Source organism: Microcebus murinus, chromosome 2, assembly GCF_040939455.1.
Source record: "Microcebus murinus isolate Inina chromosome 2, M.murinus_Inina_mat1.0, whole genome shotgun sequence".
In the NCBI taxonomy this organism is placed as follows: domain Eukaryota; kingdom Metazoa; phylum Chordata; class Mammalia; order Primates; family Cheirogaleidae; genus Microcebus; species Microcebus murinus.
Window position 1 is genome coordinate 27,536,994 of NC_134105.1, and position 24,732 is coordinate 27,561,725.

At 55.5% G+C, this 24,732-nt stretch overlaps 1 protein-coding gene across 1 annotated transcript; it reads right to left on the reverse strand.

Annotated features, from left to right (window-relative positions):
* Positions 1-15,653: 15,653 nt before the first annotated feature.
* On the reverse strand, positions 15,654-19,595 carry POU3F1 (POU class 3 homeobox 1). The gene has a single exon (XM_012779902.3). The coding sequence runs from the start codon at positions 19,543-19,545 to the stop codon at positions 18,193-18,195; it is 1,353 nt and encodes a 450-aa protein (XP_012635356.1). The 5' UTR covers positions 19,546-19,595; the 3' UTR covers positions 15,654-18,192.
* Between the last annotated feature and the right edge of the window lie 5,137 nt (positions 19,596-24,732).

Here is a 24,732-nt window from a genome sequence, read left to right on the forward strand (position 1 = left end):
AAAAATTAAAATAAATATCATTTTTAATGATTATATAATGTTTTATCCAGTGGATAGACTGATTTTATCCTCATTCATTCTTCTTTTATTGGCTATTCAAGTGGCTTCGTAAGTTATCCAAGGAGGAATTTTTTTCTCTTATATTTTACAGCTACAAATAGAAACTCTTGCAACTAGAAACCCACAGGGGCACCTCTTCTTTATTGATGAAGCTCAAATGAGAATAGACCTGGCTCAGTTCCTGTCTGCACTCCATGCCAGTTCATGATTCCAAGGCTATAAATGGCTTGGTACAGTCCTTCACCCTGGGAATACAGACCCCAGGGTATGTGGGGCAGCTTCCTTTTCTTCCCAGAGTCTCTCCCTTCCCTTCCCTGCCCATGTGGGATCACAGGCTGAGGCCAGTCAGGACAGGACTGAGCATGCTTGGAACAAATGTGGGAGGACACGGAGCAGGGTTCTGGGGGGGCTTGCTGTGCATGGATTTTAAAGATTTAAAAAAAAATTATTGTTAATACATAATAAGTACCCATGACTGTTAGATTCCTGCACAAGCCTAGAATGGAAGTCTGTTTCTTTTGGGTATACCCAGTGAGATTCAGATCTGGGAGCCATGGAAAACAGGAAGAAGAGCCAGGGGAACAGAAGCTAGTAGCTTTTGCCTGCAGGAAGGAGCTGCTTCCCAGTCTGTGTGTGTACACTCTCTTCTGGGGAGGTGCTGAGCTCGGTCAATGCTGATAGTCTTAGGAGACTTGAGTCTCAAGCCAGGGAAGGGACTCATCACAGGGCTGTTGAACAGAGGAGTGAGCAGACTAAGCAGTGATCTGCTCCTGGGATCAGACAGCTGGGTGGCTGCTCTGACTCTGTCTCATGCCCCTGCTGGGTAGGAAGGTAGAGGAAGATAGGGAGTGTACCTAAATGCCTTCTCATGAAGCATACACCCACACAAAGGTGCAGACACTTCACAGGCTCTCATGTTAACAGATGCACAAGGCACGTATAACCCAGGCCTCCTAAACAGGTACAGGCATACCCACATACCCTTTGGTACACGGGCACAAGCAGTGACACTTGAAGAGCCATATGCATGTGCCAAATGGAACAGAAAAGTCCATCCTCTTGGGGTCCCTTAAGTTCCAGGCCAGAGGTAATCAGAGAATTATAAGGGGATGAAGCTAGGTGTTCTGAATTGCTGTTGGACTGTGGGCTGTTTCCAAGGCCCAAGGATTTTTAGGGAAGAGATGGTTGCCCCTGTGGTTAACCAAAGACAGGCTCTAACCTCATGGGTTCTGAGGAGAGGTCAGGCTTTGAAGCTTTGTTGTTCAGAGGGACCCTGGATTCCTGGCTCCTTGGGAAGAGGAGAGAGTACTGTTTCCCTAGCATCCACCCCTCTTGGCCCAACGGGTGGTTTGGGCTGGTGATAGCATCCTGCTGTAGCTGTGTCAAGGGGGGCTGTGGGCAGCCTGCGGAGGTGGGGAGCTTTTCTGTGAGTCAGGACTTCTGTTTGGCTCAGGTCTCTTATATAAACCGAGTCTCTAAAGTAACAGTTAGGTGAATGACATGGAACTGTCAGGTCTGTCCAACAGAGAATCAGTGAGCCCAACTCAGTCTTAGTCCATCGCCACATCTTCAAGCCCTTCTAACCAAAGCAGGAGTGTTGAGCCCTACCTTTATTCTTGAATGAAATAATAGTTTTCTGACTATATTTAGGAGGAACTGATTCCTGGTGTCAGGGTGGAAACAGGCCCAGCAGGTGGAGCTGCTGCCCCTTTGCTGGGATGAGCTCAGGGAGCTGGTGTCCACCCACATAGTACACTTGGTTTCTGTCAGAAGCCTCTTGTATTCAGTAGGTGCTTAGCATGTATTTGTTCATTGAGTTTAATGTCATGGGGGAGAGCGTTCATGGAAAAATGAGATTTTCTCCCCCTGAGCTTGAGATTGGGGTGGCCCTAAGAGGAAGGCCAGGCAAGAAAGGGCTTTCGCTTCCTATTTCTGAGAAAGGCGGTGAAGGGAGGTTTCTGTCATAGAGCCCCAGGTTTCCCGGAGGGTGGTTCTACCCAGACTTGGGAGGGGTCTCCCTCCGTGCAGTTTTGCGCATTGGTTGGTAGCGTGCTGCCTCTCCTCGTGTGCTGGCTGTGGGGCACTGAACAGTGGGAGCTGCACGCCCTCCAGCAGGGAAGGCAGCCAACAGACGCAGGCTCGCCGTGCCTACCTGTGGGGGCCGGCGAGGCCGGGGCCTGTCGGGACTTGAGACAGTGAGGTAAGTGGGTGTGTGGGGCTGGGCTCCTTTCCTCCTCAAGCTCTCCCAGCCTGCCAGTTCCTGGAGCCTGGTGCACAGGGTGCTGGGGAAGGGCGGGCTGAACCTTGGATGGGAGTCCTGCCCACAGCCCCAGGTGAGTGGAGGAATTGGGGGCGGACCTGAAGTACTGCCTGGAGGCTGAGCTGGCAGGTTTTGTGGGGCTTGTGCAGCTAGCTACCTCCTGGGGTCAGAGGGTGCACCCTCTCTAGCCAGCCAGGTCTCCATAGGTCTGTCTGGTGGAAAGCGCCGAGAAGGAGCAGAGAGAAGCTATGAGACAAAGGGAGGCAGAGCTTCCTTTGCTGAGTCCACTACTTGGAGTTTAGGAGCCTAGAGGAGGTGTCCAGTTCATGCTTCTGCTTGTTCTTTGCTAAACTGCTCAGGCCAGAGGACAAATCCTGCTGTTTCAGACTCCCTATAAAGAATCTCTCTGTTCCCTGTTCCTGGATCCATCATGGTCACATTTGGGAAGTCATGTCCAGTCTGTACTGCTAACTGAAGCGCACACTCAGCTCTCCCTGTCCATCTTGTCTGCTTCACAGCTGACCCTAGTAATGGCCATGGCCGTTTCCTCTCCCTTGTGAGGGGTGTGAAGTGCTTCGGGCAGTTTCATAGTCTGGAGCCTTCCACTCCTGCAGGGTGGTAGGAGAGGCTGGTCCAGAGCAGAGCCAAGGACCTGGCTATTTCTAGGCAAGAGGAATATATCCCGGGGACTGCTGTGTTTGGGGGTAAGCAGAGGGTGGGAAGGAAGCCCTTTCCTCTTCCCCTGTCTGTCACCAGAGGCCATGCTAAGATCATAAGTGTTAATGTTTAATGAAATCGTGGTGCCCGGAGGCAGCTGGGCAGCCCCCCCCTCCCCCCAATCAGCCTGACTCATTTACAGCTTTCTCCCAGTTACCCCAAAGGCTTCTCTCGGAGGTGACAAATGTGGGGGGTTGGTTTCGGGTTTCATGTTTTCACATTACTGGGTGGAAAAAAAAACCCAAACCTTTCCAAACCAAAAAACCAGCTTCTACAGCAGAAACAACTTGTCCCGAGAGCACTGAAAATTTCCCCATCGTCTCTTCTCATTTGCTCAGAGACATTGAGACCATGACGGAGGGGTTAAGAGGAGGTGGTTGGAGCCAGGCTGAGTAGAGCGTTAGGGACAGCCCCTTTGGAGGTGGTGGCACCTGCCTTCCTCTTAAACCTTTGCAAGACCCTGTAGCTCTGGAGCCTGTGGTCACTGGATGGATTGCCAGGGCAGGGGTTAGTCAGCTCAGGCTGGGGTGGGACTATCTCCTCTATCCCAGGCTAATTTGATCCCGGGAGGTCTGAGACGAGTGTCCCTCCCTCAGGGCTCTTTAGGTAGAGTGGTAGGTGGGAAGATGCAGGGTCCATCTGGCACATGGAGATTTGGGGGGTAGCATTATAGACTACCCCACCCCCTGCCAGGGGCAGATGGCCTCCATGGCAGATGGAGACTAGGCCCGCAGTGGCTGGATGGGTTTTCTAGTCTCAGCCTGGCCTCTCTGGCTAATAAGACAGAGGGGCAGTGACAGGGCTAACTGAGAGTTTGTGTTTGTGTGTGTATGTGTAGGAGAGGGAGTCCTGGCCTTTGGGGGCCATTCTGGGGGAGAAGTAGAGACCCTGGGTGGAGTCAGTGGATCTTGGGGGGGACACAAGATGGCTACATGGGGTGGCAGGTGCTCAGGGCCCTGACACCGCCCACCTGTCCGGGCTCTGGAAGCTGCCCTGGTTAGTTCTCACGGGAAGGGGATGGCTTCTGGGGTGGGAGCCTCTGCTGCAGCTGGAGCCGGGTCTGCTTGATGCAGAACCCCCTGCCAGGTCCCCAGAGCTCAAGGCCTGGGCAGCAGCTCCTCCCAGAGGACGCGCCCGTTTATTATGCGCTCCTGCTCCCTCACGGCTCAGGCAGGCAGCGGCCTTCATTAGCGGAGGAGCTGGGGTCTGTTTTGGCTGCCTCATCAGCATCAGTGAACTGCGTCCCTGCGAGATTTGATACAATTTAATTAACCTAATTAAAAGCTCTGATTGCAGAGATGATTGGGGTAGCGCCAGCAGCGACTGCATATTTATAATGAGCTGCAAGGTGTGGGACCGCAGCCAAACGCCACGCATCCTAATGAGCGGGAGCCGGGAGCCAGGGAGCGGGAGAGGGAACGTTTATTTTTGGCAACAATGCCCAGTTCCTCCCTGCCAGGGAGTCAGAGGCCCAGGGAGCAGAGACAGACCTGCCCACTGTGCTCTTCCGCACAAGGTGGAAGCAGAAATATGTGCTCTCCACAAGTTCTTGGGCCCTTGAACCCCCACAGGAGCACACAGTGCCCATGTTCCTGGGTGCAGAGTAGGATCCGAGACCCCAGCAATGCACTTTTCCTGCCCCTCTCCAGCTCTGGGAGGCCGCTGGGAGGCAGGGGCTGCCTTCTGAGCCCTGAGCCCTGGTGTGAGGAAACAGGGCCCAGAACCACCTTGCTTCTAGGCTCAGGCTCCCTGGGCTGTTTAACTTGCCAAGGAAGGCTCACAGGCTGGCAAGACTGAGGCTGAGAGGCTGGGTAGGAGTCACAAAAGGGGTCTGATGTCCGAGAGTCCCAGGTGAGGATCTTGGGCCTGGGGCAGACAGGAGAAACAGGAAAGGTGGACATCCCACTGATTCTGGAAGCTAGGGGCCCATGTCCTCATCTACTCACTCCCTCTGAGAATCCTGCTCAGAGGGGGCCAGCTCCCCTGGACTCCCCTCTCCCACTGCCTCTGGGGAGTCTTGGTTTGTCTGACTCAGCGTTTCCGCTGTAAAATCACATCTAATAATAATGAGAGTGAGAGCTGAGGCAGAGATGCCGTGGGTGAAGGGGCATCAGTGAGAAGGGTGTGCTGTCCAGGTGCCGACGGGTGTTGCTCCGGGAGGAAGCTATGGGGCGGCAGGAGTGGAGGCTGGGTCCCCCCAGCCTCCACTCCTGCTCTGGAGCTCCTGTAGGTCATGAGCTCAGCCTGGCTGGCCCAGCCCCCCAGTTCTTTGAGCTCCGCCAGGACAAGATGAGATTTGTCCCAGCCTACCTTGCAGAGTTGCAGCTGTTTAGCTCCCTTATCAATCTTCTCTGTGGGTTTAATCATCTCTCTGTCATCCTGCTGGGGCAGCCCTCCCCTTACTGGAGCCCCCAGAAGGGCTGGAGCATCTCAGCCCCGGCTTCCCTCCAAGCCCCCTCCCCCAGACATAACCATCTTTCCCCACCTGACTTCCCCTGTGGGGACAGAGGGTGGGCCAGGGCAGCTTTGCTCTCATGGGTGTCCTTGGTTTTGCAAGGTGTAAACAGGATTAAGAGTGGGTAGAGGTGGCACTGGCAGAGAATCTGCCCTAGCCGGGTCCCCAAGGTTTTTGACTCCATTCCAGGCTGGATAGAACAGTGGCTAGAGGTTGGCCATGAGAGCCTTCAGCCCAGATCCAGGAGACTTGTGTAGGGTCACTGTCCCTCCCTCCTGCCAGTCAGCCCTGGCTGCCTTCCCTGGGTGGGTCCTGTGGAGCTCGAGGCCGTGGGCAGGAACCAGGGCCGAGGCTTTGTGTGTATCTTGGGCAAGAGGGTGCACAGGAGTCAATGGCGCCTGTGTTGTGGTCCAGGCTGGGAGCCAGGGCGTGAGGGGCTCTGGGGCCCATCCCAGTGCTGACGTACAAAATGACCTTCAGGGCCACGCTTCGGCCCTCTGTGCTGCACCCCTCAGAGGGAACATGAGGAAGAGGGACCCTTGTCCTCTGCACCCTGCCCCTTACCCCAGGCATTCTCAGTGCAAGTGGAAGGCTGGCTCCTCCCCATTTCCCAGAAGGGAATGGAAAGTGCCAAAGAGGGATGGGATCCGGCTGAGCATTACCCAGCTTTCTCTCGAGATGGGTGGGGGCTCAGGAACCTTTTCAGAGGGTCCCCTCAGGAGGGAACCAAAGGTTCTGGGGGGTCACCAACCAGTTCTGGGCTGGAAGAGGCTTGTTGGGTTCAGCAGAAGGCTGGGCTCTGGAAGACAATGGAGTGTTGATGGCACTTTGGTCCTGGTCTCACATGACTGACCAGGGGAGTGGGTGGACTGCACGTGGCTGGGCCGCCTGAGCTGACCTTTGGTCGCTGGCTAGGGAAGAGAGGAAGCCATGAAGTCTCCTGCCCACTCGATGCCCTGCACACCCTGCCGCCCCCACCCCAGGAACTTCCTCTGGGAACACACGCTGTCTTCCACCTACCTCCTTTTCGTCTTTCTCTTTGCTCCGCCACATGTGTGTGTTGTGTGTGTATTTGTGTGTGAGTGTGTCCGTGTGCATGTGAGAAGGGAGACATAGAATGAAAGGGAAGAAACCCCCTTTCTGGGTTCTTCCCAGTCAGTGATAGAGACCAAGTGCCTTGTCTGGACAGTGCCAGAGATGGGGCCAAAGCGTACGTTTGTGTGTCTCTGCATGTGTGTGCACGTGGAGGGTGTGCCCCCAATCCGCCCTGGCCTTCCACCTGTATCTTCTGGTGGGAGGGCATGACTTCTGTGGTCAGATTCTTCCAGCTCAGGCTGGAGCCAGAGCTATGACTTTCAAAGTGACAGGGCCAGAATGTCACTTTCAAAAGGAAAAAGGAAGGCTTTTTTGGAGTTGTGTAATCAATGTAATCAATTGAATTAACTAAAAATTGCTATTCAGTGAGGAAGCAAAGCATGCATGCACATACATACACACACATGCACACACAACGAGAGTGACACACATACACACAGTACACAGAGGGAAAGTCAAGCTATGGAGAGACAGGGAAATACTCACAGGCACACCTATGGTTATTGAGTTATCTGTCCTTCCTCCTCCCTCACCAAGATGCTAAGGTGGATGTAGCGAACCAACGGGGTTATTTCCAGAGAATCCTTTCCCCCTAAGCTCTGCAGGGGTTCGAGGGCCAGGCCTTGGCAACCCAGTACAAATGACTTGAACAGCAGTTTGGAAGGAAGCACATGACCTGACTTTGTCACATATCATTACACACATGTGAAGTTTTTTGGATAAGTCCTCCTTTGCTGGGGGCTCCATCTGGTTTCTTTATTAGGGCTAGTCCAGCCGTGCACCATTTTGGTGGCCCTGAGCGTAGGTGGAGGGAAGCCAAGTCCCCAGAGCTGGGATTAGGTGAGGGGGGTACCAGGCACTGACTGGGGAGGCTGTGAGTGAGGAGGGGACAGCACGTGTGCCCTCATGTTACCCTTTGGGCTTCTCTTAAACTCACAGTTTCAAATGGTTTGGCTGAGGAGTGGTTCAGGACAATCCCACCTCCTTCCCCTCTGTTCCCTCCTTTGACCCCCCTCCCCCAGATAGAGTCCTGTGAATCCTCCTACTGGGGGAGACAGTTTGGGAGTGGACCTTAGCAATGCAGCAGAAAGGGCAGGGCCTAGAGGGGCTGAGGCTGAGGCTGGGCACCGGCGGGGGTAGAGCTGAGGACTCAAAGCCGAGTGGATGTTGGAGGTTGGGTTGGCAGGGCATCTCTTTCAGTCTTAACAGGATTCTGAGATGCCTATTTTTGGAGTTCAAGGCAGATGTTCTCCCCCAGTGAAGAGAGTGCTTGGTGTCTGCTCTCCCCTTGGAGGGATGGGGTAGGACAGGTCCCCTCCCCCTGCTCCCCACAGCTGAGCAGAGTCATACATCACCAAGGGGCCTGGACTCCCTAGATGTATTGCCCTAATACGTCGCTATAGCAACCCCACTCTAATCCTGCATTATTCTAATGTGGTCCCCCTCCCCACTGTGATGTATAGCTTGGGTCTCAGAGCTGCCAGGCCCCTTTGCTGAGAGTCTGCTCTAAGTCCCCCGGGGATGGGTGGGTTGGGGGCCTGGCTTCCTTGGATCCCATCTTCTCCTCCATGGGGTTCTTAGGGTGGGTGTGGAGGTGGGCTCTGGCCTATTGGCCTGCCTTCCTAGAGAAGGGAAGCAGCAGGCCCGTGTTCCCAGCCCTGGCACACGAGCGCCTGACGCACCGACCCACGCCAGCCTGCCCAGCTTGGGGACCTGAGGCCTTGGGGTTGGGGGCCAGGGCAGGACAATAACTGCATTCCGGCTGTTAGCCACAGGCCCCCATTGTTCCTGTGGACACTGCCTGTTTGAGGGCCGAGATTCTGGCCCTCACCCCGTGTGGGGCGTAGGATGCTCCCTGGACCACTCCCCCACGGACCATAGAGGGGTGATTCATGGGGTGGCCAGGGCATAGCAGGTCCCAGCTGTGCCCAGATTCTGGGGGGCGGGAGGGGGAGGCAACTGAGGGTTGTTTGTGTCGGGGAGGGGGGTTGAATAGCTAGAGGACTGGGGGCCCTGGACGCCAACCACGTCATCTCCTACCCCTCCTTCTGTGTGGGCTGGTCAGAGAGGCCCCATTGTCAGAGGAGCAGGCCCACCGGGCTGGAAGGGAAGTGGGGACTGAGAGGGACCACCCCTCACTCTGCACTGGTGGGGAGAAATTGAGGTCCACAGAATGGCAGGGACATGTTCAAGGTCACACACCTAGGTGGTGACAGGCCTAGGACAAGAACACTTCCCCATATCTCCCTGGTGCTGAGATACTGCTGCCATTTCTGACAGAAACCTGAGGCCCAGTGGGGATCTTCAGTCTTGGCAGAAGCTATGTCCATAAACTCCTTCTTCTCCCCATTTCCTTTGCAATCCTTCCAGTTTAGGTCAGCACTTGGCATCCCTGGAGTAAGACATTAGAGCTAAGAGGCAGAGTAGGGCCATGCAGAGCCATGTGGACTACACTCCCCACCCCTGTGGGGCCCTGAAGTCATGGAAGTTCCCAGTGTTCTGACACAGGATTCATAGATGCAGCAGTAGGCTTCATTGTTTCCTCCCAGTGTTTTCACTTGGTCCCTCACATATCTACCTTGTGTGACTTAGAGGTAGACAGGGGAAGAGGCTTATCTAAGAGTGTTTTGAGGACAGAGGGACTGGTCTTAATCCATCTCTGTGCTTAACATAAGGCCTGATAGTTAGATTGGATGATTGGATGAGTGGGTGGTAGATGAATGGGCGGGTAGTTGTATAGGTGGTTGAAGGGTGGATGGATGAGTGGATGGGTGGTAGATGTATGAAAGGATAGTTGTTGCATGGATAGGTGGGTGGGTTAATGAATGGGTGAGTGGGTGGATGTAGGATGGAATGGTAGATGGATGAAGGAATGTGCATTTCATATACTGAGGTCCAGGGATGACAATTGGCCTGACTTGAGATGAATAGTGGAGTGAGGCCAGTACCCAGGTAGCTGGGTCCCACCCAACTTTGAGGCTGGGCTTCCCTGTGGCATGGTTCAGTGATCAACCTCTGGGCAGAGTTGCACTAGAACCAGGAGTTGGGACCTAAAGAAATCTATAGTCAGACTTAGTCTCATGGTAGGTGGCTTCCCAGGGTCTAGAGGCCTTGACCTTGGGTTGAATCTTCTGTGCTTACTGCTGGGGGAAGGGTCCTGAGCAGGGTAGGAAGAGGCATGAAGTTTCAAGAAAGGGGAATGAATGGGATCTAAGGGCTTGGGGTGAGTGACTTTATCTCTTTGGGATCAGGCCCAGAACCAGGCACCCCCAGACAAACCCCCCACTTAATTCTTCATGGCCCAGCTGAATGGCACCACCCTCTATGAGGCCTTCCCTGACCCTCTGGGTGCTGTCCCTCCAGAGCCCAGCACAAACCCTTAGTACTTACAAGGGGCTGAGTGTGCATTGCTGGGGGCATGGGGCTGCCACAAAGAGGCAGAAGTGGAGGATAGGCTGAGATTGCACCTGTCTAATTTTCTGGGTTTTCTCGGGCCAGCCCCTGAACATCCTCGCGCCAATGTCCTCATCTGTGGACTGTGGATGGAGATCTTGAACTTTTCTTTCCAGGGTGGTTTTGAGCACGAAGAGAAATAATTCTAGGTGGAGAGAGCACAAAGTAGTATTTTCTGCACTGCTTCAGCTCAGTAATAATATAATAATATATATTGTACATGTAAAATTATTTTTATAGCTAACATTTAATGTGTACTTATAATGTGCGAGGTTCTCTTCTAAGTGTTTATATATATCATCTCTCATCTAATCCTCACAGCAATTCTTCATTTACAGATGAGGAAACTGAGGTATGGAGGGCTTAGCAGCTTGCCAAAAGCCCCATGGATAGGTGGTGCGGCTAGGATGAACATCTGGGCAGATGCCAGGGCCCATGTTTTTTTTGTTTAGAGACAATGTCTCACTATGTTGCCCAGGCTAGGGTGCAATGGCATGATCACAGCTCACTGTAACCTTGAACTCTTAGGCTCAAGTAATCCTCCTGCCTCAGCCTCCTGAGTAGCTAGGACTACAGGTGTGTACCACCAAACCTGGCTTGTTTTTTAATTTTTTTCAAAGACAGGGTCTTGCTGTATTGCCCAGGCTGGTCTCAAACACCTGGCCTCAAGTGATCCTCCCACCTCGGCCTCCTAAAGTGCTGGGATTGCAAGCATGAGCCACCGTGCCCAGCCAGGGTCTGCATTCTTAGCTGCTACATGTGGCTGCTCAGCACATAGTAGCCTGTAATGGGCTGATCAGGAGGGCTTAACTGTCTTGGTGATCCTAGGCTAGTTACCCACTTGCTTTGAGCTTCAGGGTGGTGGAGAAGGGGGCAGCTTTTAGCCAGTGAGCTCCAACATGCTTGTTCCCCAGCTTCTCTCCCTGGCCCTGTCCTGAGCTCTGGAACATCCCCAGCCTTGGGCAAATACCACTGTTTGCACCAGTAGGGGGTGTAAAAAGAACATGGACCCAGGACCCAGACAAAGTGAGTTTTATCCCAGCATCTGTCATTAGCTAGTCTTGCTGCCTTGGACAGGTCACTGACACTCTCTGGGCACCACTTTCCTCATCTGTAAAATAGGGATAATTATGTGAGATAGTGAAAATAAAGCACAGAGTAAGTGATGGGTAGGTATGCCAGAGTGCCTTGGACAGAGTGGGTCCAGAGCGGGTTCGTCACATTATGGCTTTCTTCCCTGTCCACTTGCTTCCGCAGTGTCCTGCCCAGACCTCACAATAAGACAGCTTTCATTCATTCATCACTTATGCTGAACACTGTATGTACATTATCCCACTTAATCCTCAAAATAGCTCTATGATACGGGAACTGCCATTGTCACCATACCAGGAAACTGAGGCAGTTGGCGTAAAGTCACATAACTGATAAGGGGTGGAGTCAGGGTTTGTACCCAGGTGCCTTCACCATTCTGCTCTTTGCCACCTCTGAGGCACAGAGAGCTTCTGGGGGGACTTTGATGACAATGGGAGAAGACAGGTGACCCACACAGGCTGGAGGAGGCCTCACCATGGGCTCGGTCTGTCCCGGAGCTGCTTGGGTCAGCTCTACCAGCTTCTTGTGGCGGGGGCACTGCCCCCTCCTCAGGCTGGCTCAGCTCCAGGGAAAGCCCAAGGATGGGGACAAGATCTCATGTCAGGCCACAAGCAGTAGCAAGGCGGAGTCCAGGTCTGTTCCGGCTCCTGCTCCTGTTCAGAGCAGAATAATCTGGTGCCTTTGAAGAAGGATTTCTGAAAAGCCATCAGGAGTGAATCATTGACTTAGGGAGGCGATGAATCAACGGGGAGTTCATAAAACGGCAAATGAATCGGGTGTGAGAGCGACAGAGCCACTGCTATTCCCCAGAACCCTCCGGGGACAGAGAGCCGAGAGAAAAGAAATAAAAATAACACGGGGCCTTACGCCTGCCACAAACGCAAGGCAGCCCCTCCTTCCAAGCGGGAAGACAAAGTGGGGCAGAGGGAAGAGACCCACCGGCGGTGAAGTGGGGCCAGAGGGAGGCTCCCGTGGTGCTGCCGGCTCTCCGGGTCCAGGCTGTGGGTGTAATTAGCAAATGCCTTTCTCCCTTCTTTTCAGGAGCCCTCACAAGAAAGAACACTGATTTTGACGAACACCCAAAATAATGTGAGATCAGGCACCATGCATTATGCATGAGGTCTGATTTAACATGAACATTATTTCTTGTGTACGAGACCATATGCCTCCGTGCTGTCTCTGCAGCCTAATAATACCCAGACCCACCCTGGTCAGGCTCAGCGGGAGACGTGTCCACCGGTGTGTGTGTGTGCGTGGTGGGAGGGACTGGAGCAGAGCCCTCCTGGTACGTAGGTCATCTGGGGAGAGCCCACTCAGATGCCCGGGAGGGAGGAGGGTCGTGGGAGGTGGGTCACGCCCTTGGAGAAAGACCAGGGAGCTAGGGATTGGGTGTAACTGTGCGAAAGTGCCACTGTATGTGTGTGTGCCTGTGTGTGTGTGTGACAACGAGCCCGTGACGAGGTGATGCTGGGTTCATCGTGTGGCGACGTGGGGGCATATGCATTGCTGAGGTTTTGCTGCACAAGAAGGACGACGGCAGGAACGGATAGATCTAATTGCTGTGTGTTTGTATATATACACGCATATGTATGTGTGGGGGTGTGTGTTTAAAAAATAAGATCACACATACATACAAACACACAGCCTAACTTTAATTATCTGAAAGGAGCAGGAAGAGATCTGGGAGGAGCTGGGAAAATGACGGGCAGGGATGTGTTTGGAAAGTGGTTTGGGGGTAAGTGCTTGGAAATCCTGAGAGAAGGGGACCTGGTGTCAAATGCTGCAAAGGATGATTGTGTGTGCTTAATCAAATATTACAGGTGCCAGGGACCAGGGGACTCCCAAGAGCTCAGTGCCAAAGATCAGGAAGCTGGTCTTGGACAGCCCGCATAGTGGCGTGGATGTGCCCACAGGTGTGTTAGCGTGTGTGAGTGAGCAAGGCCGTTGGAGCCTGCACTGGGGTTTTAACTGGCTGAGAGGAGGAGGGATGGGGGCGAAGAGTGGGGAGAGACAGAAGAGGCGGTGGAGGATGGCAGGTTTCTGAGGGCGGCTGTAAATGAGAGGGAAGGGTTGTGGGCAGTTGTGTGTATAAGTGTGAAAGAGAGGGAGAGAGAGAAGGTTTGCTTCCTTTGGGGTCTAAAGTGGCTTCTGCTGTAGTTGGCAGCCCCTGTAGGGTAGCCAAGTTAAAGCTGACTTTTGGGGTGCACACTTATCTTCAAGGTGGCTTTGGAAGACTGCTGCCATGTCCCCACTCTGGGACCAATAGAAGACAGTCCTCACACACAGAGGCCTCAGAGGCAGCAAGGGGAGCCCTGAATGGCCAAACACCATTTGAACTCCAGGGTTTTCTAATAAGACATGCAGGCTCCTCTAGCTGCCTCTGGCCTCAGCCACTAAGCCAGAGGCCCTGGGTAGATCCTCCTGGCTAAGGTTAGGGGGAGCAGCTGGTCCAGATAACCAACCTCCTCTCACTCTACCCCCCGTTTCAGTGGGTCCCTTTCTGGAGCTGAAGCCCTGCTGGGGAAAGTCCCAGGGAAGGAGACAGCCTGGCCCTGGGTGTGTCATTAGAGGCCCAGAGCCTCTCTAGGGGAGGCTGAGTTTCAAATAATTCTAAGTGGGAGCTGTGGTTGGGGGTCAACTAGTCCTGTTGACATCCAGTCACGTCCTAGGGGTCCAGGGCTTATTGCACAGGACCTAAACTGTGCAACGGTTAAGTTATATTATAAGCTAGTGCAGTATTATATAAGCTAGTGCAACCTTCCAGGGCAGGAGGTAGGGGAGAATATAGACGTTCTTGGGGCTCAGTTCAGGTTACCTTCTGGGTTTGCCTTGATGACCACAGGTGACCACGATGGCCACCTTCTTTCCTTCCACTATTGGCCAAACTCCACCCAGAAAATGTTCTTCCAGCTCAAAGCATTAACAGTGTAGCATGGATTTTCTTTTCCCCCTCCTACCTCTGGGATCGGCTATGGATTTGCACACATAATGGCACACACTCCAATTCTTACACCAACATGCAGAGACGTTCACATGGGGAGAGAGAAATTTTAACTACCGAAATCTGTGGCCACATGATCACAGAAAATAATTTTGTTCAAGTGAGAAAGGGAGGGAGATGGGATCAGAAAATTCCAAATTTTCTAGGGAAAGCTTGGATGTCCTCAGAGGTTGATGCTAGGGACACAAGCCTCTCTTAAATGAAAGCAAGTCGAAGGCTCTCAGGAGCAAGCGGGTAGACACATACACATGGGACGGAGAAGCTGCAGTTAAGCCCACAGTTGACTGTGCCTTTCCTAAACTCTATTCTATCTAGGGGTGAGACTCTAGGGAAAAATATTTCTCTCCTTATGGTTTTTTCCTTATAAAGTCAAATAAGCGGGGGTTCCTACCATCATCCCAGGCTGGAGTCTAGGGGGGAAGGAGTTCTGGGGCCTTCTGCAACCAAGGGGTTGATCACTGGGTAGCTATCCCAGGCTGGTGTCTCATTAAGCAAAATCCTTGCAAAGTGATTTTCTTCCATCCCTTTTTACACTTTTTTCCCCCTATTTTTTTTTTTTTTGTTCCACTCTTCAGCTGCTGCTGGTTCTTGGGAGGCTGCATTGTTTTGCTGTTTTTGAGTTGACTTGCTTAAATAATAAACCCACCCTCTTGTAGAGGATTAAGCAGACAATTAGGAAATCAATCAATCAATTGGTGTCAGCTGCAGGCAGAGGCCAGTGAAAGGCCCCATCTTCCCGGTAGCCCTTTCCAACCTCAAAACCTGCTGAGGCTCTGGGCTGTGCAGGCAGCGGGAAGCTCTGAGCTTCATTTGCTTCCATTTCAGGGCCCCCCTGAGGCTGGGACAAATCCAGGAATGGAGAAATAAGGAGGGAGTAGGGAGGAGTGTGGGACGGCTTGGAAGTTTTGTACTTAATGGAACAGGAAACAAACGAGGGGCTGAGGCAGGGTGGCCAGCTGCTCCCGGTGGCCATGCCATCACCCTGCTGTCTAGTAAGTTCCCGGCCTCCTCCTTAGGAAGCGCAAAAAGGGTAAGTGGCCCACCAGCATGTGGAACGGCTGGGACACCGGTGCCAATTATAGGGCTTTTCACTTACTAGGCTGTACTGGAGAGGAAATTAAAAAAAAAAAAAAAAAAAAGCAGGGAGGGAGAGGCTGCGCCTTTGGAACCCGAGGCTGCTTTCATACTTGCAGAGACAATTCCCCCCAAGACTGAGGGGCAGAGCTCTGAAAGTCACCAGGAACTCTCAGTATGTCACAGTCATCCGGAGGCCCCCAGCCCTGCCAGAGACCACCAACTTCGGGGTCTAGGAACACCTCTGTGGGTATCCCTAATGCCGTCGGCTAGAGCCAAGGCCTCCCGCAGGCCTGGACTTGGGCAGCTTCTCTGGCAGGAGAGGCTCCACGTACCCCCTCACTAGGGACTTTTCCTTGGCCTAAAGATTGTGCCTTCAAGCTCTGGCTCCACGAAGAGTGAGAAAACTTATGTGGTTTCTCCTGAGAAGCGAAAAGAACCTCATCTACGGAGGAAACAGGAACAGCTCTTTTATTAGTATTTTTAAGAACAGTTTTTTAAAAGAAAATATAAGATCTTGCCTGGGACGCAGGTAGTCTTGGGCTTTGGACTTGTTCCCTGCCAGCTTGACTCTCGGAGGGGATGTCACTGCTGAAGGCTGGAGAGAGGAGCGGCTGAGGATACCTGTGCCTTTCCTCCCCCCTCCCACAGGCATCGCTCTCTGGGGTGGTGGGGTCTTGGGCACTCACCCCTGGATTGGAAATGTCAAATCTTTCCGGTGGCACAATTGTTTCTGCCCTTACTTCTCCCCAGAAGTTGGGACAGGTAGTTTGTTTGCAGAGAAGTGGGACTGGTTTTGCCCCAGCAAATCGGCAGGGCTCCCTCCCCAGGCTGACTCAGCTCATTCGGGACCACTAAATGGATCTCTAAGCTGTTAGACCTCCCTGTGGATCCAGGAGGGTTTGGATTGCAGGTGGAGAGCCAGTTGGGTAGGATGGTGGGGCCTGACCAGGCTTCCAGCTGCCCAGGACCTGGGATGGTGAAGTTGGCCTGGACTCCACATATGAAATACAAAGTGAAATCAAAGTTGGGGGTCAGTGTGTCAGGTATGGGATTATAGAGATTCCGGGCTGGTGATCCAGGCCGAGACGGGCTTCTTCCTTGGCTGAGAAGAGCAGTTGAGTTGTGCTTGAGGAATGGCTGACCCAAATTCCATGTGGTATCTGTGGTTCACTGTCCCGGGCCCTGGTCTGATCTCAGAAGAGTCTGGGGGGGGGGCACTTGGCAGCTTCCTCCTCCCTAAACTGACACACCTGAAGCAGGGGCCCAGCTGTTGCCCAAGTCCTGATACTGGCCTGGAAGAAAGTCTGCGTGGTCACCTTCCTCTGAGATCTCTCTTAGTGAGGCCAGAACCGAACTTTAGGGAGGTGAGGCAGGGTATCCCATCACTTCCCCCGAATAGCGACCCAGCCCTAGCAGTAAAGAGGACAGGACACAGCCCTGGGGTACATGTTTATGTGAGTAATAAAATATTTACTATAACATAAATATAAAGGGAACTTCCCAGTCTACATTATTTTTTTTTGCAATAAAGATACAAAGAGAATGCACCAAAACATTGTTTCAAAAAATAATAAAAAATAAAATAACAAAATTTAAATTCATACCATAACAAACAGAAGAAGAAATGGAGAAGGGGGGAAGCTCCAAACACATCCAGAAAATAAATAGAGATGGGTCAGAAATCCGTAAATCATATTAAAATATCTTTTTCGGATTAGTCGGTGTACAAAATCCTTTAGGAGGGGAGGAAGGGCAACTCGGAAAACCAAAAATAAAAACCAAGCACAAAATGTTTCTTCTCCCCACCAGTGTGTACATATCTCACATATTTACATGGTTCCCACCTCACCCCGAACTTGGGGGATTTTTCTCCCGGCCTCCCCCAGCGTCCCGCATCCTCGGGGGCTGGAAAAGGGAGCAGAGGGAAGCCGCAGGGAGTCAGGCAGAAGGTTCTCAGGGAAGGGCTTATTTCTACAGCTGGTTAAAAAATATCTCCAACTTTTCCAAGTTTCGTTTGTTACGGCCAGGAGGGCAGGGCCCCGCGGGAGTAGGGGCCCCGCGGTTTGGCGGTCAGTCTGCAGCGGGCAGAAGCCCCTTCCCATCTGGGTGTGTGTGGGAGCGCAGACCCCTCCGGCGTGGCCGGGAACCAAGCCCGGGCTCGGATGAAACGAAACGAAAAATGAACACTCGATTTTTTTTTGTTAGTTTTTTTTTTTTTTTTTTTTTGCTTTCTTGGGGAGGGGAGGGGAAGATAAGGGGAAAAAATAAATTAGGCTAGATTAAAGCTTTGGCTATTTCCTGCTTTTATACACAGACGCGGCTCTCGCGACCTCCCCTCCAGGGCCCCGATAAATACAGTATACAGCGATTTAAATTAAGGGCGCGGGCGGAGTTAGAAGGACCCCAGGAGCCGAGAGGCTCCACGAATAAATAAAAACCGTAAAAAACCAAGCCCGGAGAAAGGGGAAAGAGGGGTGGGGCGCATCCTTATAGGAGAGGAGAGGCGTGGAGCGAATAGAGTGTCAGCCCCCAACCCTTGACCCGCAGGCTCGGGAGTCCACGCGGGGAGAGGGGATTGGGGAACTCTCCTCTTTTCGTCCTCTCTCCCGGGGAACCCCTCACCCCGCACCGCGTTACCTGTCGCTGTGGGGAGGCCGCTGCCGGGATCCGGCCCCGAACAGCCCGAGGGGCAGGGGCGGGGGTCGTCGAGGGGATGGGGGCAGAGAGCAGGCGGCGGGCGGGATGCCCGGGGTGAGTTGGCGAGTTCCGGATCTTCGCTCCTCTCTCCTGGGGCTTGGGCGACACAGCCTATAAGCCGTCTTCGCCGATCACCGAAGAGGGTCGTCCGGGTGTTTGGTTTTGTTCGAAAGTTTCTGGGCTTTTTGTAAAATCCAAAGCAACCGAACAAAAAGAGTCCAGGCCGCGCGGGCGGGCTGCGCGCCCGCGCCCTGCTGCGCGCCGGCGGGGGCCCAGCCCGCAGGGTCACTGCACCGAGCCGGGCAGTGTGTGGTGATGGTGGTGGTGCAGCGCGGCCGGCGGGGGCGGCGGGGGCGCCGAGGGCGGCGACGCACCGCCCCCACCCGGCCCCAGCTCCCCAGGCGCGTATACGTCGTCCATGGGTGGGTGGCCCGCGCCAGCCGCAGGGGTCATGCGCTTCTCCTTCTGCCGCCGGTTGCAGAACCAGACGCGCACCACCTCCTTCTCCAGCTGCAGGCTGTCGGCCAAGCCGGTGATCTCGTGCGCTGAGGGCTTGGGGCACTTGAGAAAGTGGCTCTCCAGCGCGCCTTTGACCCCTACCTCAATGGACGTGCGCTTCTTGCGCTTGCGGCCCTGCGCCGCGATCTTGTCCAGGTTGGTGGGGCTGCCGCTAGACGAGTCGGTCTCCTCCAGCCACTTGTTGAGCAGCGGCTTCAGCTTGCACATGTTCTTGAAGCTCAGCTGCAGGGCCTCGAATCGGCAGATGGTGGTCTGCGAGAACACGTTACCGTAGAGTGTGCCCAGGGCCAGCCCCACGTCGGCCTGCGTGAAGCCCAGCTTGATGCGCCGCTGCTTGAACTGCTTGGCGAACTGCTCCAGGTCGTCTGAGCTGGGCGCATCCTCGTCCGAGTGCTCGCCCACCGACGAGCCGCCGCCGCCCGCGCCCGGGTGCAGGTGCGCCGCCGCCGCGTGCAGGCCGCCCGCGTGTGCGTGTCCGTGTGCGTGTCCGTGGGCGCCCAGATGCGGCGGCGGCGACGGCTCCAGCTGCGCCTCGTGGCCGTCCTCGTGCAGCGCGTGGTGCAGGCCCGGCCCCGCGCCGCCGCCACCCGCCGCCAGCATCCCGGCCAGGCCGCCGCCGCCGCCCCCCGGGTAGGCCGCCTGCGCGTACAGCCCGAGCGGCTGGGGCTGATGGCCCCCGCCAGCTCCGGGCGACGGCGACATCGCTGGGCCCAAGTGGTGCGCTGTGCCTCCCTGCGCCCATGCCGCGCCCGCGTGGGCCGCCCCCTGGTGCACCAGGCGCGCGTGGAAACCTCCTCCTCCGCCGTCGTCGGCTCGGCCGGTGCCGCCGCCGCCCGCCTTGCCGTGTTCCAGGTGCGGGCCGCCGGCCCAGTCACTGCCGCCGCCTCCTGCCGTGGGTAGCCACTGGGGGTGCGCTAGGCCCACGGGGTGGCCCGCGCCCGCGCCCAGCCACTCGTGGTGCATCAGCTTCTGCACTTCGCGGTACGCGGCCCCTGCGTGCAGCCGCTCGGCGGCCGCCGCCGCCGCTGCCGCTGCCGCGGCGTCCGGGTGCATTAGCGGCCCGGTGCCCCCGGCTCCGCCGCCGGGGCCCCGCGGCAGGTACTGCGCGGTGGTGGCCATGCCGCCCCGCGCCCAGCACCGCGCCGCCGCCGCCGCTCCGCTCCGTCTGCGGGCCCCGCCGCCGCGCTCCGCCGGCTTAAAGCCCCGACCCGCTCGGCTCTCCGGAGCCCCACCCCACCCGCCGCCCATTGGCTGCCCGCGGAGCCGCCTCCCGCCCCCCTCGGCCCCGGCCCCCGCCCCCCGCGCCCGCCCGTCGCCCGGCCCGGCCGCCCAGAGCTCGCCATTGGGCCTCGCTCCTGGGGTCCCGCGCGCCGGCCGTGCTGATTGGCCGCTGGGGCTTCATTCACGGCCCCCCTACCGTCCGCGTACACACTCACGCCCCCGGGGCGCGGCCGCCACGTGGGGAGTGGCGCGGGGGTGGCACTGGGACCGCACCCCCTCTCGGTCCTGGTTGCGTGGGCCCCGCTTTCCCCAGCGCTGGAGACTCGGAGCCCGGCCGGTCCCACATTCCACGCGAGCTGAATTCCCGCCCGCATCCCGCCGGGGCGGCCAGAGGCGGCGGCGAGGATTGCGGGCTCCGGGAGGCGCTCGGGCTCCGGGAAGAGGCTCAGCCCGGCGCTCGTTCCTCCACAGAGCCGCTGCGGGCGGGCCAGGATTCCCGCGGGTCCCGGCGGCTGTGAGCCGGAGGCAGCGCCGATTCCCGGCTAGATGCCGGTGCGGCTGCTCCCCTCGGCCTCCTCGCCTCCCGCGGCTTCCAGCATGCACAGAGCGCTCCTCTGCCTGGCTGCGCGGCCTGCCCCGGTTGTCCCTCTTCTCCATCTAGTCCCAGCGTCGCAACTCAGCCGCCCTGTGCCGCCCTGAGAGCGCGTCTGGCGCGGGCAGTCGGCCCGACTCGGGCTTCACGCCCTGCGCGGGCGCCCCTTCTCCCGGCACCGCGGCCCAGGTGAGTACCGCGCGGGCGCCTCGGGCCGGGACGGCGGGTTCCACCGGGATGCGCGAGCTCCTGCAACCCGGCCGCGTTCCAGGGTTCCTGAAGCGGAGGACGTCGAGGTGGTGGCTGTGGCTCCGGGGAGAACGCTGAGGGCGGGGGTCGGGGCGTTGGGGAGATGGACATTGGGCCCAGGAGTACCTGCCCCGCGGTGCCACAGCCTTCTTGTTCCATCTCCTTTCAGCGTGGGCGGCTCATTGCTGGGGTCACACCCAGGGATTGGAAAGGGATGGACACAGGGAAGGGCCTCTAGCATTTCACAGATCTAGCATGCAGACCGAGAGCTGTCCAGCCTCGCGTGGAGCCCTGGGCTGGAGTTTACTCGGACTTGCCTGAGGCCGCTGAAAAGGGAATTGAGATTGAGGAGGTCTTGTTGGAAAGGTGGGCCGTGCAATTCACTACCTCCTTATCCCTCTAGCTCTCCGAGGGCTCCCTGAAGGGCCCTGAGTGGAGCTGGGTCTCAGCTGCAGCACCTGTGTGTCTCTTTACTCCACATGGGGCCCCAGGCTGAGGGCAGTGAGCTGTAGCCTCTCCTCTTCCCCACACTGAGGCTTGGGTCCCAGGGAGTGTTCAGCTGCCAGTCCTACCTCTTTTCTCTACCCGATCCTGCCTCAGATGGGTTCATAGATTCCAGGGCCCTGGGGTCCCAGATCACAGAGCTGAGCTGGAAGCCTAGCTAGGGCCCTACTAGGCAAGTCAGGACTGTAGAATAAAGCCTCCATGTGTCAATAGAGATGCTGGGGGCTCAGGTGGCAGCTGCACTGGGGGTGATCTGAGGGTGCTGGAACATAGTTGACAGTGATAAGGGTCACCCTGGGCACAGACTGTGCACATCTGGGCCCTGAATGCCCCAGGACCAGTCTTCTCTCTGGCTAGCTCCCAAGGGAAGGAGTGGGACAGAGCAGGGTCTTTGGCCATTGGCCACTGTCCTGAACAGGCTCCTTAGGTCCCACTATCACTGTAAGAGCTGTGATGGGGCCGTGTTTCTGAACCCAGCTAGAGATGCTGGGCTTTGCTGGATGCTGGCCCAGAAAGTGGCCACTGTGAGGCAGCCCAGGTCCCAGAGGTAGGACCAAGGCTAGGATTCTCACAGTGGAGTCTCCTCGCATGCCAGCCCTAATCAGGCCTGTGTGACAGTGAAGGTTAGGCTTCTAACCTGGAGCTGCCACTATGTTCCTGGGCAAGAGTAACTCTGGTCCAATATCTCCAGCCCTTGGTTTTCCTTCCTGTAAATTGGGAAAACTGTATCATAGGCAGCCCACGTGTCTCACTAAGGTAGGTCAGATTGTGGTAGGAGACAACGGGGCGAGAAGCTCTCAGGGCTTTTACTCTGGTTGTTTCAATAGTTGCTGTCCAGTTAGTGGCAAGGTATGCCCCTTCTTTGATGAAATCTCAGTGTCCTCATCTGTATTGTGGAGGTTTGGACCAGTTGAACTCTCAGACCCTTCTAGCTCTGCTGGTCTGGGATTCTGTGAATCTGTCCCTGTTACCGTTAGAGAGAGAGGAATGTCTGGACAGCAGATAGGTATTGTGATGTCTAGCCTTTGAAATTGCCACTGAGGCTTGAAGAATAATGACCAACAGGCGTGGTGTTTTGCAAAATGCTTTTACATTCATCATTTTACCTGTGCCTCTCAGCCCTGTGAGAGAGCACTGAGACTGTCATCCTCACTGTGTAGATCAGGGAACTGAGACTTGTCCAAGGGCGCAGGACCTGTGAGTTCCCACTCCTCATCACTGTCCCCATTGCTGTGGGATGGAAGGGTGCCTGTGGAGGCAGTCACAGCTGGCTGTCACAGCAAAGAGAGCCCATGGTCCTGTTTCTGGTAGCTCTTAGGGGCAGGCCAGGGCCTGTGGGGGCTCCCAAAGCTATGTTTCCAGGTCTGCACTGAATTAAACAGCACCTGCAGCAAAGCAGTAGCCAGGCTCCTAGGTTACCAGCTTGTCACCTGATAAACCAGAGTCCTAATCCCATCTCCACCTGCGGTAGTCCTATGACTTTGTCTCGTTATATTTGCTCCTAGAGCTTCACTTTCTTCATCTTAAAATGAGGACAGTAATGCCTGCTTCTCAGGATTGCTCTGAGGCTCCAAGGATGAAAGAAAGCATGTGATTTTGGTGCCCTTTAAATGTTCCATGAGTATGAACTAGGGAAGATAAAATTCCTTTCTCTGCTTTGGAAATTTTTGACCCTCTATAAGGACATAGGTTTGGTTGTGAGTCACCATTTTCTTGTGTTTAGAGTTAAGTTTCCCCCAGGAAGTCTGGACATCCTCCTTATTCTTATTGCTGGAGATTCTGTGTGGGACTCTGGGGGCTGTGACATGGCCACTGGCAGAGACACCTGCAGCTGAACAGCCCCTTTCTCCAGGAACTCCACCTTCACGGACCCTGCGGAGAACTTGTCCTTGGACCCACCACACATAGCCACAGGTGTAGACAAGAAAGTCAGGCCCACCTGACCCATGCAGACACAGAATGGTGTGGGCACGCAAACTGTGTACATTCACACACATCCACACATATGACACATAGATACAAACATGCAGTTTAGCACAGGGCCACACACACAGATACACAGCAGGAACACATGGACTGGCATCATTAGGCCAAAAGTTCATAGGCACCCAAAGCAACACCCCATGATAAATACAGGCGTGTGCCTGCATAGGGACATACACGGAACTCACACATAGGCTGAAATAGGCTCAACTGGGTATTCCTTCAGTGACAGAGAGGGACCCAAGACCTACAGGCCCTTGGAGTCACAGACATGGGGACGCTCAGCTGGCATGCCTGGTCACACAGATAGGCACACCTTCATATTCACACCCATGAGCACGCAGAGCCAGCCGATGCACACACCACGCAGACACACAGGCACCCACACCCTGTAGGAGCTAACAGATCCCCCAGAGGGATCAGAAAGCTGGGGAAGGGCCTGTGTCCGGCCCAGAGTTTGCTCCACATGGTTTGGTGGCAGCGCTAGTCCGGAGGAAGCAGGGAAGCCCTTTCTTCTCCTATTTTCTCCACTCTCCTTGTCTGTGGAGGGCAGCTCCCAGCCAGGCTGCCGGTCTCAGAGCTCTTGGGCCTCCCTCCCCAGTGGGGCCCCAGCCCAGCCCGCCCCGGGCAGGAGCTGCTTGGACTTTCCCAGAGCAGAGCGGCCTCCTCCGGGCTCTGGAGTGTGACCGAGCGCCTGCTCATTTGACACAGGTCACCGAGCCTCCAGCAGATGGGGCCCTCACTGTGGGGGGTCTCTGAGCTGGAGGGGCTGTGGGGGGCAGGGTGGGAGGGAGACTCTGCAGGGATGAAGGGCAACTACACACACTGCAGCCCTGAGTGCTCTTTCTGCAAAGCCTGGGTCACAGACACAAACCTTCGCCTGGAAGATTCAGACACGGGCTCTAGAACACAGCCACACTTACAAGGCAGTCACCATCAGCACCCTGGGGGCCACGTGTGTGTGGCAATGTTCCAGACCCATGTCCGGATGGGGGACTTACACAGAGGGACAGATTTGGGAAGGAGAAAGAGGCAAGGTCCTGCGCGGCTCTCCTAGAGGCCGCTGGGTCTGTCTGCTTTCCTCCTTTGGGCTCTGAGCCCCCTGAACTCTCTTCTATCAGCCAGCCACTTGGTCAGGAGTCCAAGACATGCTGAGAGTAGATGCAGCCATAGACCTGTGCTGGCTCTAGGACACTCCACCTGGCTCCCTTGCAAGTCAGGAATGGTAAGAGGTAAAAAGAGGAGAGATGGGGCCCATGGGGAAGTCTGTTGAGGGGCTGTGTCGTGGGATGCCTCTGCATGTATGGGCTCCGAGTCCTTGTCCCCGGCTGGCTGGGCTGGGGCAGCACTTCCTGTCCTGCCCGTCTTCTCATGCCCTGGGTCTTGCCTTTTCAGAGTGCCTGCCCTGGCAGTCAAGGGTCCTGGGTTCCATCTTTGTTCCTGACTCAGTCCCGTTGGATGATATTGGGCCAGTCTCAGCCTCTGTGACCCTCAGTCTCTTTATCTGCAAGCTGGGCAAAATGTTCTTTGTTGATGTTCTCTGAGAAAGTGCAGTGAGATCACTGCTCAGATGGAAACTTGGAAAGGGAAAGTGTGGCTTGGTTTTTTTCTCCCTGACCAGGTGTGAGTAAGAGGCCGTGTGAGCAGGAATGGGACCTGCCTACTCCCATAACCAGTTCTTGCTAAAGAGTGTGGGGTGACCACGCCCCCCGGGACTTGCTGCCCAGCTCATTCTGAGCTGGCATGTGGTTTTGACT